Here is a 20380-nt window from a genome sequence, read left to right as displayed (position 1 = left end):
AGTCTTTGTACACTAAGAAACAGCTTATTTCATTTTCAAAATACTGCCCACGAAAATCAATGCACCTTCGCACGTGTTCGAACCAATTTACGAATCACTCGGACTGCGATAACTTTAAAACATGTGATTTGAAGCCTATTGCGGGAATGGTAAGAAATCATTGGTTATAAAATTAGAGTGCTCAAAAATTCAAATTGAACAAATGTGTGCTTGTATTTTCGTGATGGAAGATGTTTTTTCCTTTGCGTTTGGTTTTTCTTATTGTATTTTTTGGGAATCTTCTGGTGGAACAAGGGGTGACATAACATTCAGATTAAATCATTTTACGTTGCTCTAATGTCTCAGTGGTGCTATGTCCAATTATAGCGAACATTTTATTCTAAATCACCTTTTAAAAATGATTGTTGTTTAGTTTTGGGGCCCGTATGTATACCCATAGATACATGATTTGTGGCTTTCAGCCCTTTATTCACCTAAATGATTATTAGCTGCATATAAGGGGTCTTTCAAAAATGACACCTAGACGTCATTTTTTAATTTTATTTATTATAAAATGGCTTTTTGTGCACTGGTACGTAAAGCGATATGTTGAGCAGCCATGAAGTCTACTCAAAAAGTTTTCGGCTATTAATAAGTCCTAAAACTGCTGTAGGGTTATTTCTACCAGGAGGTTTTGATCTATAACCCCCTTTCCCAGGTTATTTAGTCTGCGACTGCCCATTTTGTTGTTTTGAGGTTAAGGATTGCCTCTACCTTTATACGCTCTGGATCAATGAGTATTTTCGATGGCGCCCGTTTGGGCTCCCCAGTACTCGACTAGACGTCACGTAAAAAAGCACTTTTGAAGCTGTTATTTACCCGCTTCAAGGTTCAGAAGAAATGAAGAGAGTGTTGGCACCCTTTTCCGCTAAAGTATCCCCAATTTCATTCCCTTCGTGCTCCCCATGTCACCGTACCCATATAAGAGTATCAAAGTTTCTTGATGCTAGAGAATTTTAAAATTTTCCAGAGCAAACTTGAATGAAATGAGTAGGTACCTAGCGATTTTAGAGCAGTTTGACTGTCAGAGAGAATGTTGATATTCGCACCGCGCGTGCCTCAATGAAGATATTCCTTAGCACATAGCTCCGAAGCGTGGACCTCCGCCTGAAAAATGGAAGTAATTTTTCCCAGTGCAATAGCCTTCTCCTACTCCAGCCTCGACACTGCCGTCATCCATTTTGGATGCACCAGTAAACCATACCTGTGCGCCCTGTTTTACAGATACTCGTATTTCATTGTTTCTCTATGCTGAGCGATCTCTGATAACCACGCTGAAATTCTTGAATAATTCTATTTTTTTCATTTTGTCACAGACCGTCAGGCACGGGATTGAACCCAGAATTCTTACATGCCCTGTAAGATTCCCTTCTTTAAGATGAAATAGATTAGGAAGCCTTAGGACTGCATTAGCTGCCGACCGTTTGGCTATAAGATTAAGTGGAAAGCCGTTATGGGGCAGGTTCGCATTGCTCCCGTTACACTCAAATCGGCTATTCTGCATACCTTGATATGTGTAATCTGAGTCTTAATTTGGTCTACTTTTGGCCAGTATAACAAAGAGGCGTAGATAATCATTGACACTATTATTGTCCTATAAGACCATGTCATCAGCTTTGGTCGCAGACCCCATGTTTTACCGTAAAGCCTTTAGCAGGTGTGTATTGCTCTCAAAGCTTTATTTGTGATGTACGATAAATTACTTTTCCAAGTCCAGGTTTTATCAAGGATACTTCCTATCCTCGAATAGAGTTAAGTTTGCGTCTTATGGTTCCTAAACCTAGTTTCCTTCTTCGAGTGAAGGGTACCACAATGTAAATGTCTGCTTGTGGTTTTCTTAACAATTTGTCAGTTTTGGAATTCTTGAAGTTGGGCCGCGTTTGTTTAGTTATTTTGCAGGTATCCATGTTAGTCCATCTGTCAACAGGCTGCTTCTGGAATAGCGAGAAATTATCACTTTTGCGCACTCCTTGGGAGGAACCTATTTCTACTGCTTCGGATTCGTTATAGGATGCCACATAACATGTGAATTCATCAGTTTTCTCATTTCCTTCTATGTTCCTATGGGCAGTTATCTAGATGACAGTGATTTCTGTCGTGCGCGCAAAGTCATTAAGCTCTCTTTTGCATTGTCTGATGATTTTTGAATTGGTTATAGGTGACTTTACAGCTAAGTTGGATTTTTGACTATCTGAAAAAATACATATTTCCTATAGTTGTTGTGGTTGGTTTTTAATCATCCTGCAAGCTTCTCTTATCTCGAGAACTTCTGCTTGAAAAATATTATTCCAGTTTCCCAGGCGGAAAGACTTGGAAGTTTCGAGGCCTTTCGAAACTATATGTACACGTCAGTGTAAAGTGCAGTTTTATTCTCCTTGACCACTGAATTCAAGTCCCATTCCTTTCGCGTGTGGAACTTTACCTTAAACTCTTTTCTGAAGTCTAGAGTAGCGGTAGTAAAATCTTGCTTGTAGGCCTCTGGCTGTTTAAGATAACACAATAACCAAACGTCTTAGCATTCCAGAAACCACCTTATTTTATCCTGAAGGCGGTATTCGTTCCTTGGTAGGTAGATCATGACATTAAGTGCCTTTGCTCATATTTAAAGTCGGCCGGAATGTTGGTAGTCGTAGCATCGTCCACGAGCTAAAGATGGATCATAAAACAATTTTAAACAATTTTCGTAAAAATTTTACGTAAAACAAAAAATGGATTTAATTTTCCCCAAACTAATGTTTGTTTGCTTTGTTTTGAGGAGAAAATTTTTGTTTTTTCGAAAAGGCATTGACCTCAAGTACACCATTTTAGTACTTACCTATGAGATCATCTCAACGTTTACAATATTAATTTAAAACAATAGCAATAAAAACGATTATTTAAAGATTTGAGAAAAAGTTGATTTTCTCCTTGTAAGGTGGTACTGGTCTGATGTGCATAAAAATCGTGTATTATTCCAACACTACAAAATTTTATATAAATTCAGTATCTAAAAAATAATTTCTAGGTGTGCACTAATCCACATCGGAATTGTATTATTCATCATTAGTGATTAACATTTCCAATTGTAACAACCCACCTCTCCTCTCACACTCCCTCGCAAACTCAAAATGGAAATAAGGCCAATGAATTGAGCGTGAAATTACTAATTAATCCTGTGCTCTAACGCCCCCGTCACTGTATACTGGCACACTTCAAATTGTACGAGGCATCGAATAGCAGCATAGGCAGAAAAACAATCAGAGCGAAGAAAACCAAACCCAGCTCATCTGGAGTGCGTTTGTGCCGTGAATTGGCTACAAAGTTAGGCGCTCGGTTTGGTGTGTTGGCGAGATGATGAGCTCGTAAATTCAACTGTATTGTGTAGCGGCTGGTTGGTACTCCCTATGAAATATGAGGCAATTTCTTTGATTAAAGTGTCAAGTTATTATGCGCCAATTGATGTTGACGGCAAATGCGAGATACGCAGCGTAGCGGTTGAATACTTCAGCACACAAATGACAAACGCTAAGAGATGCGCACATTCGCACAGCACCCTTGGAGCATCAAGCACATACAAAGACACTAAGTCACACACATAAATGCAAGTTCGTGCCAATAGCGTAGTTTGTCTATGAGCATTCGCATGAAGCAGGGTAATTCATCAACTCATCAACATTCAACAGGGTAGATGCATAAGGAATCAGTTTTGAGAAGCTGATTTGAGGTAGGCCATATGGCGGTTCCATGTGGTTTTGCGGTGTCTTGCGAGTTTCCGTAATACTAAATGTGCCATATGCACGATATTATTGATGAAAAGGCGAAATAGCGGGGAGCAAATAAATGCAAGCAACACAAATTTTATACGACGAATTGAGGTGGCAGTCATGAAAGTGAATTCGTATATAAAAAAAAACATAGGTATACACGGGTGGACTAACAAAAGTTCGGTAAGTCGATGGTAATTTAATTTCAATTTTAAAAAGCGATTATTAAAAGTATTGCGGTGTTTCACTTAATTTTTCAGAAAAATCGGTTAGAATTGAGGCGAAAAAACGTAAAATAATTGACACAATCTCAGTAGAAATTCCGTCAGCGATGCAGCAGGAAATTCGTTACTCATTACTTTTCGACTTTCGACGCCAACTCAAGCCTGTGGAAATTTTTTTTAAAGTAAACTAAATACCAGAAAATAAGACTGATTGTAGGAAATTTTGACTTTTATGCGCTCAAATGCTTGCCTGTTTGTATTCCGCAGCTGTCTGGTTTACAAGTTATAAATATTATTGCGTACGACGCTATTTGTAAAAATTTAAAATTTTCCGATAAGGGGATTAATTTTGCGCCACCTGGTATGTTTATATCCATTCTTAAAATTAATTTCCATTTTAGAATAGTTTTCAGGTGTGCCAAAATAAAGGGTGGTTAAATTTCAAGGGCCGATGTTGAATGTGAACCACTCCTAAACGTCAACGACACCGTAGGACTTCTTTCTTTGCGGTTTTTTGAAAGAAAAGGTGTACGTCGATAAGCCAGCAACAATTCAAGAGCTAAAGGATGAAATAATTCGGCACATTAATGGCATAGAACCTCAATTATGCCTCAGCGTCATCGAAAATTCGGACCATCGATTTGACCAATATTTTGATCCATATGTAATTAAGTCATACCAGTATTATCATAATAAGGAGAAATGATAATAATTTCCTAAAAAAGTTTTATTTTATTCAAAATCAATACCGGCCCTTGAAACTTACCACCCTTTACAAGAAAAATTGTAATGCAACTAATGAAATATACTTACACGCCAACATACCTACGTAGTTGGTTTTCTTAAAGCGGCCGCTTGAACGTGAAAGTCACATTTCCTTTCGGAACTTCTATCTTGACACTGAGCAAATTATCTAACTCCACGTTTTAGTTTGCTATCCACGAATTCACTTCAAATTGAGCGAAAATTGGGTTCAAGCTGCTTGCTGCTTGTGTCGTTAGACAAAAACAAAAAAAAATGAAAAAGAAAAAGATGGAAAACAAAACAAACAATTTTAATTTTTCATACGAGTATTAGGGTGGTTCAACAAAAACTGTTAAATTAGTACAAGTCCGAAAAGCTGACTGGGGATCATACAAAAACAAATTAAGAGCTTTATTGCCAAAGATAACCAGTCAAGGACTGGACAAATAGGTTAATTACGTAAGCCATGAATAGAAGCTGGGTGACCGGTTGCACGCCAGAGAGCAAAGACAAAACCACACTGGTGGAAAAAAGAAACAACCTCGTTACGAAAACCCTATAGGATTCTATTCTATTTGATCAACACCACGAGAAGGTTCGGAAACTGGCAAGCCTTCAAAGCTGACTTAAATGTCTTTAAAAAAACAGTTAGAACTGCGCAAGGCGAATCCTGGCAAAACTATTGTAAGGAAATTGAAGAAACTACAGAAACGGCCAGATTAAAAATAATTCTTACAAAGATGCCATGTAGCCTTGGCTATCTCAAGGGCCCGCCAAATACATGGGCTACGTCAGGGAAAGAATCTTTAGGTCTTCTCCTAGACGCATACTTTCTCTGCTAAAAATTGGAGGCAATCAAATCTAGGAAATCAAATAGTTTCAAGTGAGAAAATCAAATGAGCTATTAGTACGATTGGTCCATAAAAATCACCGGGATACGATGGCATTTATTCGGCTGAGTTACAGCAATCACGGGTTGCAATTTCATTCATTATTGCCATTGTTAGAACCTGTTTGAATAAGGGCTACATTTCGGTAAATTGGAGGAAGACGAAAGTCTCTTTCATACCTAAGGCAAGCAGGTCCTCACACACTAATCCTAAAGATTTCAGGCCTGTTAGTGTGACGTCTTCCCTCCTCAAAATTCTAGAAAGTATTGTTACTGAGTATCTGCGGGTCGCCATACTAATCAACAAGTAACTGCAAGATTATATACATATATATAATTGGTGCGTACACCCTTTTTGGGTTTTTGGCCGAGCTCCTACTCGTATTTGTGGTGTGCGCCTTGATGTTGTTCCACAAATGGAGGGACCTACAGTTTCAAGCCGACTCCGAACGGCAGATATTTTTATGAGGAGCTTTTTCATGACAGAAATACACTCGGAGGTTTGCCATTGCCTGCCGAGGGGCGACCGCTATTAGAAAAATGTTTTTCTTAATTTTGGTGTTTCACCGAGCAAGATTAGGCAACACAATAATAAGCAACTCTGATGGCTTGGCAATCGCGGTTAAAGACAAGTATCTCAGTATGCTCATGGATATTCTGCGCTCTTATATGGCCACGCTTAGTAACTGACAGAGAGTAGGGGACTTGGAATAAACCCCGATAAAACTAAACTAATTCTCTTTACAAGGAAAAATGGACTGTTCACGGTGTTTCCGCTAATTTCCTAGGGTGGGGAGATGCCTTTGAAGGATAATGATAAACTTGATGATGAAATGATGATGAAACTCACTTGGAAATCTAATATTGAGAATAGGGTTCAAAAGACAGTCGACATCCAAAGGACTTTGCACTTCGGCAGTTCGGCCTATTGTACCGTATGGAATACTCAAAAGGCAAGTTATATGAAGCTGCTGGGTAAGGTCCAAATATCTACGTTTTTATGCACCACCAGCGCTTTAAGGACCACCCCTAATAAAGCACTCGAGGTGCTGGTCAACTTGCCTAATCTAAATTTGGTAGGAAAACACGTGGCCGCCGCTCCAGACTTAATAGTATGGCGCTATGGAAGACCCGGTGGTCCGGCCACGCTTCCAGGTTGTGTAGGGTAGTAGTTGTAATCAAGAAATCGGCTGCTCTTTCCCTAAGCTTACCTTCGATAGACTTTTCAAGACTAGCATCCCGTCAAGAAATGCGTGGCAAACTCAAAGACCATGGAGAAGAGGAGAACTAAATTTTTACACGGATGGATCCAAGCTAGAAAATAAAATAGGGTATAGAGTTTTTTCAAAAGAATTAGGATTAGTTATCTGTCTAACTTCCAGACTATTGTATCGTCTACCAGGCAGAAGTCTTAGCCATAAAGTATGTAACTGTGGACCTTAACACAGAAGAAACTGGTTCTGTCGAGTACAGAAAAGAATTGACAGAGAGAACTGGACGCTTTGCCGAGCATATTGCTGCCATAGAGCAAAATGTTGCTGAATAATCCTCAATGTCGATTTCTCGACGTTCTCAACAAGTATTCAAACATTCATGGATCGATCGTTCGGCGGATTTTACTTGTGGACGTGCTCATGGTGGACATTTTTCACATATTTTGATTAAAAATAGTGAAACCTGAAGAAACACAGATTTTTACATGTTTAATTTTAAAATAACTTCTAAACACGTCTTTTGAAAGACCGTTTATGAGTGCGAGCGAATATCGTTAAATGTCTCAACATTCGAAAGGAAGTGACTAATTCCTGTGGATTTTCGACCGATGGTATCATAATCGGTCCATACTGTTTGAAACTCTGTCGACCCTAGTTTATGCGAAAATGCTCTCTGAAAGTTGCCGCGGTTGCTATTTCCTAAAACAAAAACAAAAAAAAAAAAAAAAAAAAACAATTTTGGCAGTGCCACTTAAGCTTTTTACTCTATCGAGAAAATAATGGATTTCTGTTACAACGGTTACAAAGGCTTGCAGATATAAAAGAATCGATAATTGATGGCCATCATGCATACATGCCCCTCGGTATAAATGGTGGTTCTTCTAGAGCTCACAACTGTTTACATTCATAGTCAATCCCAAGAGAAGAGGGCTATCGTACGAACTAACATTGGTTCAGCCAATCATTAGAATCGTACCAAGTATTCTTGCTGCACTTACCCCTGAAATCTCAATGGAATGGAACATGGGCAATAAAAATACTTGGGATGGGAACAGTCACCGAAGAAGGCGCAGGGGTATGTATCTGCGTCTGGCAAGAACACATATGTAGGGTGATTTTTTAAGAGCTTCCTATAGCTCAAAATAGCTTCCAAAGCTCCTATAGTTTAAAAAAAACAGCACACGTAAAATTCAGATGCATGAAATTTTTATTTAAATCGATAGTACAGTACATATAATTTAATGTTTGAATGGTTCATCCGCTTCAAATAGTCCATCCGCTTAATCCAATTTTGGCATACTCTTTCCAATGTTTCGGCCGGTATCTCACATATAAATGCTTTAATGTTGTCTTCCAATGCGTTAATTGAAGCAGGCTTGTCTAATAGACATGAGCTTTAACATAGCCCCACAAAAAATAATCTAAAGGCGTTATATCGCACGATCTGAGTGGCCAATTGACAGGTCCCGAACGTGAAATAAAATGTTCACCGAACTCGCCTCTCAACAAGTCCATTGTTACGCGTGCTGTGTGGCGTGTGGCACCGTCTTGCTGAAACCACATGTCATGCAAGTCAAGCTCTTGCTTTTTGGGCAAAAAAAAGTTGGATATCATTTCACGGTAGCGCTCACCAATCACAGTTACTTTACGATTCGCAGCATCTTTGAAGAAATACGGTCCAATGATACCTCCAGCCCATAAACCGCACCAAACTGTGACCTTTTCTGGATACATTGGTAGCTCTTGCAATTCTTCTGGCTGATGTTCACTCCAAAATCGACAATTCTGCTTATTTACGTACCCATTGATCCAAAAATGAGCTTCGTCGCTGAACACAAATTTTCGATAAAAAAAGTGGATCTTCGGCCAACTTTCCAAGAGCCCATTTACCAAAAATTCTGCGTTGCGGTAGGTCGTTCGGCTTCAATTCTTTCACCAGCTGTGTTTTGAAAGGATTCACACATAAATCCTTTCGCAAAATTTCCCACGTTGTTGAGTAACAGAGGACCAATTGCGGCGACGAATCGATAATTGATGGTCATTATTAACACAGGCCGATACAGCTACGATATTTTCTTCAGTTCGCACTCTACGTAAGCGTGTTGGTGGTTTGATGTCCAATAATGTAAATTTGGTTCTAAATTTAGTCACAATAGCTCGAATAGCCGCTTCAGTGGGTCGATTAAACTGACCATAAAATGGAAGAAGCGCGCGATAAACTTTTTTAACAGAACACGCGTTTTTATAATAAAATTCAATGATTTGCAAGTGTTGTTCGTTTGTAAGACGATTCATGGTTAAATTATAGACCAAACTAAAGATGTTTGACAGTGAAACAAAAACGAAACGTGCGTTAGCTGTTTAAACCAACTGTTTAAAAAGACAATAGCTAAAAAATCACCCGTTATATTGCAAGCTGCAGCCTACACCATAGAAAGATGCGCTCGCTTTAACCTTCAACGCAAATAACAGAAGCATAGCTATCTCTACGGATATCCAGGCAGCAATCAAACCTCTCAATTCTTTCCAGGTTACATCAAAACTGATGCTTGAATGTCTTTATAAGTTGAATACCTAGGAACGATCAGTACGCTATGGGTTCCAAAGCACATAGGAATCACTGGAAACGAAGTGGTAGATAAATATAATAATTTAGCAAAGGAGCGGTCTCCCCATTTATATGCCCAGATCCATTTTGTGGCTTAGGACAGGATAACTTCTCTTCTCTTATTCGAGAAGTTGAGAAGAGACCAAGAAGGATATACGGGAACAATCTCTCAGGTTTATCGCAATCAAAATCAATTATAGGTAACTTTAACCTAATAACCGATATACATACAGATTGCTTTGAGGGTCAAGTACTAAATATCGGTGTTTATAGTTTTGAAGTAGTGAAGGAATTCAAGTACTTAAGTGTAACCATTGATCAAGAATACAAAATTGGTTTCCAAAAAAATGGCTTATAGAATCTTTATGACGAACCGCTGATAGTTAAACAGAAGTTGCTGATCTTTTAAAGGAGAGCTCTGCGAAAAATCTTTTGTGTCCTAAAGGCGAATGACGAAAGGGCTACAGTTATGAACTCCAAAAACTGTACGTGCACCCGTCTGTGATAACCAAACAGGCTGTGATCCGTAAGTTCCATATTATGTGCTAATACAAATTACCCACCCCAACAAATACTCTTTAGAAGGAAAACGCAGGTTTTTCGGGATTTCGGACATAGACGACATAGGCACGAAACCGAGACAATCGGAGACATATGCTGCAGTAGGCGAAAACCCGACCAGGGTTGTCTAGTCAACAATGATGATGATGATGGAATTAAATGAGAATAATTTTAGAATCAGCATAAGAACTCTTACAAGGTGCTGTAAATTTAGTTATGATCTTCTTAACCTGGGAATGTACCTCAAATGCGACTTGCAGGTTCTGTAGTGAGGAAGATGAAATTGCATAACACTTTCGGTCATCAGTGCGCAACACTAAAAAAAGAATACGAGCCTGCTTGTTCTGTCGTAAGATATTCAGCTTATCAAAACTGTGCAGCACCAGTTTTGATGTAAACTAAAAAGAGCTTCTCAGCCTTTATTGCTGACTGGCTGTCTGTTGTTGTAGTTACGTTCGCGGTTGGAAAGATGGCATCCTTCTATTGCGGAGACTTCCATTTGAAAATTGCTTATAGCTGAAATTATGAGTTCAGCGGTGACTTTGTCGAGTCGATACTGGGAATAAAAAAGTCATTGGTGCTCGCTTCATTTTGTCTATTTCCACACACAAATTTATAAATAAGTAAATGTTCGTAATATTTTAGCCATTTTTATTTTGCTAAATTAAAGATTTACTAAACTATGAAAAATAAAAGAACTGCATTGTTTAGGTTATAACGTCGCGGGGTATGGTAACCTATGAGGGTCGACGTGGCTATATTTTTTTTTGTGTGGAAAAATGCTCTACTCTTTCACTCTTCTACGCGATTGTTATAGCGAGTAAATATTTTTTTGTCTATTTATTGGAAATATTTTACTATTAGCCGGTTCACAGCTCATCATATTTTAGCTCTAAGTTATGGCTTGCAATACGCACTTTATGACTCATAAACAAAGCGTACAGAAAAATATTTGATTCCATACAATACTAAAATTTCATACTCTCATATTTCAAAGAACGGAATTTCGCCGGCAATGCTATTCGTTTTTAATAAAGAAAAGGTGAAATAAGTAAAAAAGCAAGTTTTTGATTAGAGTAAATGAAAAAAATATTTGCATATTTGAACTAAGAACACAAAAACAAATAAATGGAAAAAGTTAATAAAAATTGCGAATTTTTTTTTTGTTTTATAGTCAGATATTTCAAATGTGCGTTTTAAATGAAGAATTTTATGTTTGTGTGAAGTGGGAGGTTTTCGTTGCTTTCTGCGGCAGATATTTTTTATGAGGAGCTTTTTATGCCAGATATTCATGCGGAGGTTGGCTATTGCCTGCCGAGGGGCGATCGCTATTGGAAAAAACGTTTCTATCATTTTGAGCCTACGCACTCCCGAATGGCAGTCACGCCTCAATCCATTCGGCTACGTCGGCCTCCATACTTTACTCCTCTAATAAATCCGAATCGCAGCATTTTTTTGTAACAACATTTTATCGAATTACGTGTTAGAGGGCGTATTAATTCAGGCTGCATAAATGCCACATATCGTTGATATGATAGGTAAAATTTAATGAAAGATGATAAGTTAACATTTTTGGTTCAACGAAATGGTAAACAAATTTTATGAATTGCATAATTTATCGTTGATCCGCTAAGATCTTTTCGTTTAGCATTTCAAATTCTGGCCGAACTCTTATGAATGACTTTGAGTGATAATTTACTTATCAATCCTCAGTTAAGTGAATTCCACTTATCAAGCTGGTGAAACACATTACTTTACACAACTTCGATAATTTGAAAATATGCTAATGCTAAGTCGTTGGCGCGATAGGGTGCAGGTCACCACAGGTCTTTTTAAACATTTTCAAATTTTCTTTTTAACAATGTGAAGTAGGAATAGCGTATTGAAAATTGCAAATTAAATTTTATCGAGCAGTAATTTTTAATTGCCGTGGCTTCATTCAATTTTTATTGAGCTTTTTTCTTATTTGGCATGTTAGGTAGGTAGATAGAAGTGGCAGTCAGTCTCTAAACCAACTCACTTAGATCATTGCAGTTCCATTGTTATACCACAGCAGCAGTTTACCTGCTACTCCTCGTTAAACCATTTTGTTTTAAGAGCAAACCCATTGATCTGGTTGGTACTTATATCCCTAAGGTCACCAGTATCATTCAAGAGCGATGAGCCAGTAACAGAGAAGATGTCTAACATACTTTTCCTCCTCCTCTTTTTACTACTTCTGCAATAGTTGAAATAAGGTTCGTTCAACCTTTGAGCATGTCAACCTAAGAGACATTGGTCTGTGATGAAAGCAACTAACATAGCAAAGTGTTTCCTCGACTGATTAAGTAGTGCTTGAGTTACTTTCAGTGCCTGATGTTCCATTGTTTACAAATTATTTTCGTAGCGTTATATGTGATGATAACAACCCGTCTCGATTTAGCTGACAATGCTACTTGTACCACGCAGTTTGTCGGTTGAGAGGAGAATACCTATAACCACTATTCCAAGAGGCAGGCTAGTGGTAAGACGCAGAGGCGGTCTTTCACAGAAGAACACTCACTGACTGTATAGGACCGTCTCAAATCTATCCTCCTTTATGGATTATAGTCTAGTGGACGGCTTTCGACAAGACTACGATTAGAAACAGGCTTCCGAAAGTTCAACGTACGACGCTAATATGCATAAGCGACGCTCTTAGAATCACAACCTCCGATGCTCTGAATAATATTTTCTTCTTGCCTCCCTTGGATTTAGTTGGTAAACAGAATGCAAGCAAACCCTCTGCTCGGCTAGCCGCAACTAGTCAATGGCGCGATTTAGGGGTTGGGCACTCCATAATACTCGATCTGGGTCCAAAGAACCCAGTTGACTATTGCTAGAATGAATCATATTTTAAACGGTTATTTAGTATCAGAATTTCAGCTAGATGTGAGTGGGTTGAAAATATACCTTGTTTTTTTTTAATTCATTTACAATTTAAAGAATACCTTTTTCAATGTATTAAGCTTAATAGAAATTCTAAGTGTCTCTATACAGTCAGTGAAGTGATGAGCCGCACTGTCGAATATAAATCAAAAAGGTGAAGATATCAACTTAAAATTATAGAGAGATATTCAACATGTTGGCCTTTGCATTTATCTCAAATTTTATATTAATTATCACTAAGAATATTGTTTTGATCAATTTGCTTATGAAAAGAAGTGCAATTTTTTTCTTTTTGACCTCAAATTAAATTTTTTTGTTAAAAATAGTCAACTTATTTTAGTGAAACAGTTTTATCTGGTTGATAACAAGAGGCTGTACATTCCACGGCCCAAATTAAAGGAGACACGTTTGAGCAGCAGTAGCACCGTCACTTTTTTTAATTAATACTTCCAGTTTTTCGACAAAAATAATTGAAAAATCGTTGTCTGAAGGAGCTGCTCCCTTAAAGAAAAACAGAACAACACCCGAACCCTTGATTAGTCATATAAAAAAAGTAGACGTACAGAAGAAAAGTGCGTGTAGCGTAGTACACATAACTGAAGTGAAACTTTCAAGGCAGACAAAGAAAGAGGGAGAGACCCGAAAGAGAATGAGAGAGAGAGAGAGACCCGAGAGAGAATGAAAGAGAGAGAGACCCGAGAGAGAAGGAGAGAGAGAAAGAGCATATATCTAAATAAATTCACAACATTTGCAGGGAATACAAATAGACAAAATTTACAAAAAACGGAGAAGGGTTGACCGGTGTAGGGAAACGCCGGACACAAGCCGTGGCAACAACGCGCACTACTCCGAGCGTTTATCACCCGCACAAGCGCAGCGATTCCAGGACCGCAGCAACGGCACAAATTACCGCAAGGCAATACCAATAAATCCGACGCCGGAATGGATAGCACTTTATAGTACGCACAAGCAACGGAAATAAGCGCCAAAAAGTAGGCACCAAAAAAACACGCCAAGAAATTCTGACCAAAAAACGCCCCAAACAGTAGGCACCAAAGAAATATAACGCCAAAAAGTAGGCACCAAAAATATACTTCCTACAAGTTTGCACTAACAAACAAGCGCCAGAAAATAGGCAGTGTTATTGCTCACTAGAATTTAGCAACCACAACGAAAAACTCAGGAAAAAAGCCTAAAGTGTATCTAAGATATATATGAGGTATAGCTCTCTCTCTCCTTTTCCTCTATGTTATATCTTTTTTCTCTCTCGCGGAACGAAAATGCCCAAAATGTTGCATGGCTGTTGTAAAGAAAAGAGGATTCTAATTTTTAATAGCTTCTTTGATTGATGCTTTAAAAAACCTGTAAAGGTATTTATTTATTTTATTCTTTTAGTTTTTACATATTTTTTACAATTCGTAGTTTAATTATATTTCAGTTTTTCTTTACCTTAGTTTTCCTCTCTTATTCTTTATTTCTTTCAATTAGGCCTTATATGTGTCCGCGAGCACCGATAAAAATGAAATGAGCGATATAAAAGAGCAAAGCTTAGTTATAGTGACAAGTCATAATTTCGCACAGAGTTGCTCTATTTCGTAAATTTTTACGGGTTGCTTAAGTCGGCAACAATGTCCCCCCGGTAAGCGGACGAATCTTCGGAGCTTGCCTTGTCTTTGCCGATGTCGAGAACTGCAAGCTTTACTGCTGGTCGTTCTAAAACACCTTGCCTCGTTTTTACTTTAGCACGCCTTACTTGTCCATCTTTTGCCATCGTTGTTTCGACGACTATACCTTTTAGCCAAGTGTTCCTTTCTGCGTTTTCATCGACAATCAATACGATGTCACCCTCGCTTATGGGTTTCACTTTTTCAAACCATTTACTGCGACGTGTAAGTGATGGAATCATTTCACGTACCCATCGACGCCAGAATAAATTCGCAAACATCTCGCTTTGACGTAAATTCATTTTTAAGCTAATTTCTTCAGGTTTACAAAACGGCTTGGCTCCATTTGAACTGCCCAATAAAAAATGGTTTGGGGTAATCGGTTCCTGGTCTTCATAGTCGAGCGATAGATATGTCAGCGGTCGAGAATTAATGTTCATCTCCACCTCCAGCAAAGCCGAACGTAAACTTTCATCAGAGAATCTCTGCGACGGCGAAATCTTATACAGCACTGCCTTTGTTGTTCTTATTAGGCGTTCCCATGCTCCACCCATGTGAGGTGCAGCTGGTGGATTAAACTTCCAGGCGATACCTTTGTGAGCAAGTTCACGTTCTACGATAGAAGCATTCAGTTTAAGCAGCTCGTCTTTTAAAAAGCTATCTGCCCCGCGAAAATTCGTACCGTTATCGCTATATATTTCAACAGGGCAGCCACGGCGAGCAATGAAATTTCGCAAGCACATTAGACAGGAGTCAGTACTTAGAGAATGGGCTATTTCTATGTGTATAGCTCTTATTGTCAGGCAGGTCAGCAATACTCCCCACCTCTTCTTCGCCTTGCGGTTTTCAGTAACTAAGATCGGCCCAAAATAATCGATTCCAACATATGTAAAGGGACGAGAATATGCGGCAAGCCGGGCTGTGGGTAATTGCGCCATTTGTGGAGCTTGCGGAGCGGCGTTCGCGATTTTACATACTTGGCAATTTCGCCTCACAGCTTTAAATAACGATCGCAGTTTTGGTATAAAAAACAATTGTCTTACCTCATTCAAGGCTGTCTCGTGCTGAATATGGTAAAAGCGTTGATGATAGTGATCTACTATAAGATAGGTTACTCGATGACCAGGTGGTAGAACAATGAAATCACGTTGAGGCTGGTCGCATGACTGAAAATATGTTGCCCTATTTTTCACGCGAATGAGATGCTCGTCGTCCATATAAACTTGCAGGTTTCGTAGCGGACCAGTTTTACATACAGGCTTACCAACTTTAAGCAATGACCAGTCGTCAAAATGTTCCATTTGGATTGTCTTAAAAATAAACAGTTTTGCACGCCGAAAATGACATGCGGTTAGATGACTGCCTTCCGATGTGATTTGGAGCCGTTGTTTAAGTTTTTCGATGTAAAGCACACAGTTTGCTATAGCTCTATATAGTCGAAGCCAATTCGAAAAATATTCAAAGTTGATATTTACCTTTCGCACGTTGTGAATTAGAAGCTTAGTTCGAAATTCGCTAGGGTTCACCGTACCCAGATCTTCTTGTTCCGGCCACTCTTTAGTAGGTAAAGTAAGGAAAGCGGGACCATTTATCCACTGATGAGCTACCTCAATGCAAGGCCTCGTTTTCGTAGCAATATCAGCGACATTCATTTTTGTTGGTATCCAACGCCATTCACTGATAGCAGTTGCTTCTTGGATTTCAGCGATACGAAACATTACAAATTGTTGAAATTTACGCGGATCACCATGAAGCCACTTTAGAACGGTTTTTGAGTCGCTCCAGATGTAACGTTTCTCAAATTTTATATGATGTGCTTCCTCAACCATGTTTGTTAAACGTGCACCAATTACCGCAGCCTGTAGTTCCAGTCGTGGTATTGAGAGCGGGCGCAACGGTGCGACCTTTGCTTTAGCTACCACCAACCTACTGACGACGTGACCTCCAGCTTCAATACGAAAATATGATACGGCTGCGTATGCATTTTCACTTGCGTCTACGAACGTATGCAGTTGTACTTTACAGTCATCCTCGTAAAGGAGTGGAGAGTAGCAACGCGGTACCGACACGCTAGTAATAACGGGAATGTATTCAATCCAAGTTTTCCATTTCAATGAAAGTTCATAATTTAACGGTTGATCCCAGTCTATTCCACTTCGCCAGATATCTTGAATAAGAATCTTTAGATATGAAGTTAAGCAAGCTACTAGTCCCAGCGGATCGAAAACTGACATGAGCACTTGCAATACTTCTCTCTTTGTAGGGACGACCCTGTCCGCGAATACATTGCGCTTAAGCCGAACAAATTTGAGCACGTAGCTGAATGTATCGGATTTTGGTTCCCAGTACATACCAAGTATTTTTTCGAAATTTATGACATCCTTACTGCAGTCAAATGATTTAAGTTGTGGCTCCCCATCTCCATTAAGCGCTGCTAAAACATCTGGCGAATTGCTTGACCAATTACGCATGTTGAAACCACATTTAGAGTGAACATCTCGAACATTTTTTGCCAATTTGATAGCTTCGTCGACGGTTCGAGCCGAATCAATAAAATCATCGACGTAATGGTGATTCTTTATTGCACACGCTACCTGAGAATTTTGAGCAGCGTGTACCGAAGCATTTAGATTTCGCACGTAATGCGCTATACATGGAGAACAAGAAGCACCAAAACTTAAAACGTTGAGCCTGTAAACGTTTATCGGATCATTCATGTTAGTACGCCAGAGAAAACGCTGAGCATCTGCGTCTGGGTGTCGTAACTTAATGCGGTGGAACATTTCTTCGATATCACCGCATATTGCGATTCTACCCATTCGAAAGTTGAATAATATATTTACTAGTGGAGTTAACATATCTGACCCTTTCAGTAAGAAATTGTTTAGGGATACATCTCTAGATTTTGCGGCTGCATCCCACACAAGTCGAATTTTATTTGGCTTGTGCGGATTGCGGACAATAAAAACCGGCAAATACCAAATTTTGTCACCACGGTCATTTATAGCTTCGTTCGGTAACTTGGTCGCATAATTTTTCTTAACTAAGTTGTCAATTTGTTCCTGCATATTGCGTTGTAGTTCAGGATTGCTAGATAACTTACGTTCCAGACACTTAAAGCGACTAAGAGCTGTTGGCAAGCTGTCTGGCAATCGTACATTATCATTTGACCACAGCAAGCTCGCGGTGTACTGACCCTCATGCAACTCGCAGTTACCCAAAATTTCTATGGCTCGTTGATCTTCCATTGAAACTGGATTTACCTTTGGCACTGAAATTCCAATATTTTCATTCAACATGAAAGACTTTACGAGTTCATGCAAGTTGTTATCGCTCTCGCAGTCGCATTTATGTAAGTTTAATCCGTTACCTTTACTCTGATTATTACCGCCACCAAAAATTGTCCACCCTAATCTGGTTTTCGCCCCTACGGGATCTTGCCATCCACCTTCACGTATCTTCTGTGCCATTATCAAATTGGGGTTATTTACACCAATAATTAGCTTAGGAACTATGTCAATAAAGTTTGGCAAGGGAATGCCTTTTAAATGTGCATATTTTGTTTTCAATTGGTCAGCAATCAATGTTGATGATGACATATTTAAGCTACTAACCGTGTAAACACCTCGGAGTGGATATATTTTCGCACCTTGAATATTACCTGAAATTCGTAAATCGAGCCGTTGCGAATCAGCTTCATATCGGTTTATATCTCCAGTCCAGTGAATGCATAGAGGATCGGGAACGCCAGCCTCACCCAATTCATCTGCAAGTGTTTGATCTATAAGTGTTAGTGTAGATCCATCATCCATAAACGCGTATGTGGATATTGTTTTATTTCTTCCATACAAAACTATCGGTAAGATTCGAAAATATGTGGTGTTGTTGCTGGAAATCGAACGGTGGTTATTCAGCATCGTTGAAACTTCACTATTTTTGTTAACATCAGAATGAAGGAGCCTGTGGTGACGTATTGTGCAGCTATCCACCCCACACGACTTGTTACTCCAGCAGCGGCGAGAGTGTGTTCCCAAACACTGGCGGCATAGATTTTTCCTCTTAACAAAGTCCCATCTCTCATTCATAGTGAGTACTTTAAACCGGTCACACTGAGGAACCTTATGCGGGTTATTACATACTGCGCATCTGGGCATAGATTTTGCTTCTTCGTATTGTTTTAAAACGGCATCAGATTTATGCGTGTGCAAATGAGCTTCACGCTTGTTAAGTTTCTCTGAGAGTGATGCCGGATTCGTAACACGGCAAGCTGCTTCAGCCAATGTGGACAACCAGGTAGAAAAATCTTCCAAGCAAGGGTTATTCATGCCAGTTGAATAAATTGCCCAGTTAAGTTTTGACTCCTGAGAGAGCTCCTCAACGAATTCCTGCAATAGTAATGGGCTGTTGAGGTAACCGCTTAGTTTGCTTGCATGAATTATTGCTACTATATTCTTGATAGCAAATGCAAAGTCGATGAGTAGATCAAGTTTACCCTTAGGCGATGGTAATTGACGCGCCCTATCAATAAGTACTCTAAGTATTTGCTCAGGACGTCCAAAATATATTCTGAGCGTATTTATAATATCAGGTACCATCTCCGGTAATACCAGTAAATTGCGCACGACCTCCCTAGCCTTACCACGTAGACACTTTTGAAGACGAACTAAATTCTCATGATGAGAGTAACCAGCCATTAGTGTGCTCTGTTCATATGCACTAACAAAAATATGCCACTCTTGGGGGTCACCGCTAAATACCGGCAAGTCTTTTGGCACGCATTGCCGCGCTGCAAACTGCGAAGTCGTCAAATTACAGGTTTCGGCTGATTGACTTGCGAATACCTGATTTGGCGAACGTGCTGTACTTGTTGGTGCTGTGAACGTTGTAAATATGTTTGGCGAATTACCGTTGCAGTCTACATGTAAGGCCTGACTACGCTCTGCCGCAGTCCGCGTCGACGGCTGACGTGGTGACTGCATAACCGTATGTACCGGTACCTCACGCGCTGGACATATGTTGGTTCTGTTATTTTGTACAGGCTGCACTGGAGTAGGCGAAAATGCTGTGTTACCGCTCACATTAGTTCCACACATTTTGGTGGGGCCAATAACACATGAACCTTCTATTTCCTCGTCTGCATCTTCTGCGTTTAAAATGCGAAATTTTTCCCGTAAATACTCTTCTCTTAAACGCATGGTCTCTTCTAGTTGCTGTAAACGGAGCTGTTTTTTTCTGCTATGGATTAGCAATTCTTGTGGTGCGCTGAGACTGCCACCGTCGCCATCTAGATTTATTTGTAAATTTTGATCTGCAGGCGGTGCAGGACTAGTGACGTTATACTCACAATCATTTTGCACTACAACTTCTTCAGCCATTGTGTTTAGCGTTGCTGGAGCACCGTTTAATTCCGCCATCATTTAATAAGGTTTTTTAAAGATTTTGTTGTAAAGAAAAGAGGATTCTAATTTTTAATAGCTTCTTTGATTGATGCTTTAAAAAACCTGTAAAGGTATTTATTTATTTTATTCTTTTAGTTTTTACATATTTTTTACAATTCGTAGTTTAATTATATTTCAGTTTTTCTTTACCTTAGTTTTCCTCTCTTATTCTTTATTTCTTTCAATTAGGCCTTATATGTGTCCGCGAGCACCGATAAAAATGAAATGAGCGATATAAAAGAGCAAAGCTTAGTTATAGTGACAAGTCATAATTTCGCACAGAGTTGCTCTATTTCGTAAATTTTTACGGGTTGCTTAAGTCGGCAACAATGGCCTTGAAGCTTTACTC

General features: G+C 39.2%; 1 protein-coding gene across 1 annotated transcript; it reads right to left on the bottom strand.

Annotated features, from left to right (window-relative positions):
* Positions 1–14532: 14532 nt before the first annotated feature.
* Positions 14533–20007, bottom strand: LOC128871993 (uncharacterized). The gene is made up of 2 exons (XM_054114236.1): positions 16125–20007; positions 14533–15206 (listed from the first exon to the last, which is right to left on the bottom strand). Exons 1-2 carry the CDS (start codon positions 20005–20007, stop codon positions 14533–14535), a joined length of 4557 nt encoding a protein of 1518 aa, XP_053970211.1.
* Positions 20008–20380: the final 373 nt, after the last annotated feature.

Source organism: Anastrepha ludens, chromosome 2 (assembly GCF_028408465.1).
Source record: "Anastrepha ludens isolate Willacy chromosome 2, idAnaLude1.1, whole genome shotgun sequence".
NCBI lineage: Eukaryota > Metazoa > Arthropoda > Insecta > Diptera > Tephritidae > Anastrepha > Anastrepha ludens.
The sequence above is the reverse complement of the archived record's forward strand: the minus strand, read 5'-3'. Positions and strand labels throughout refer to the sequence as shown.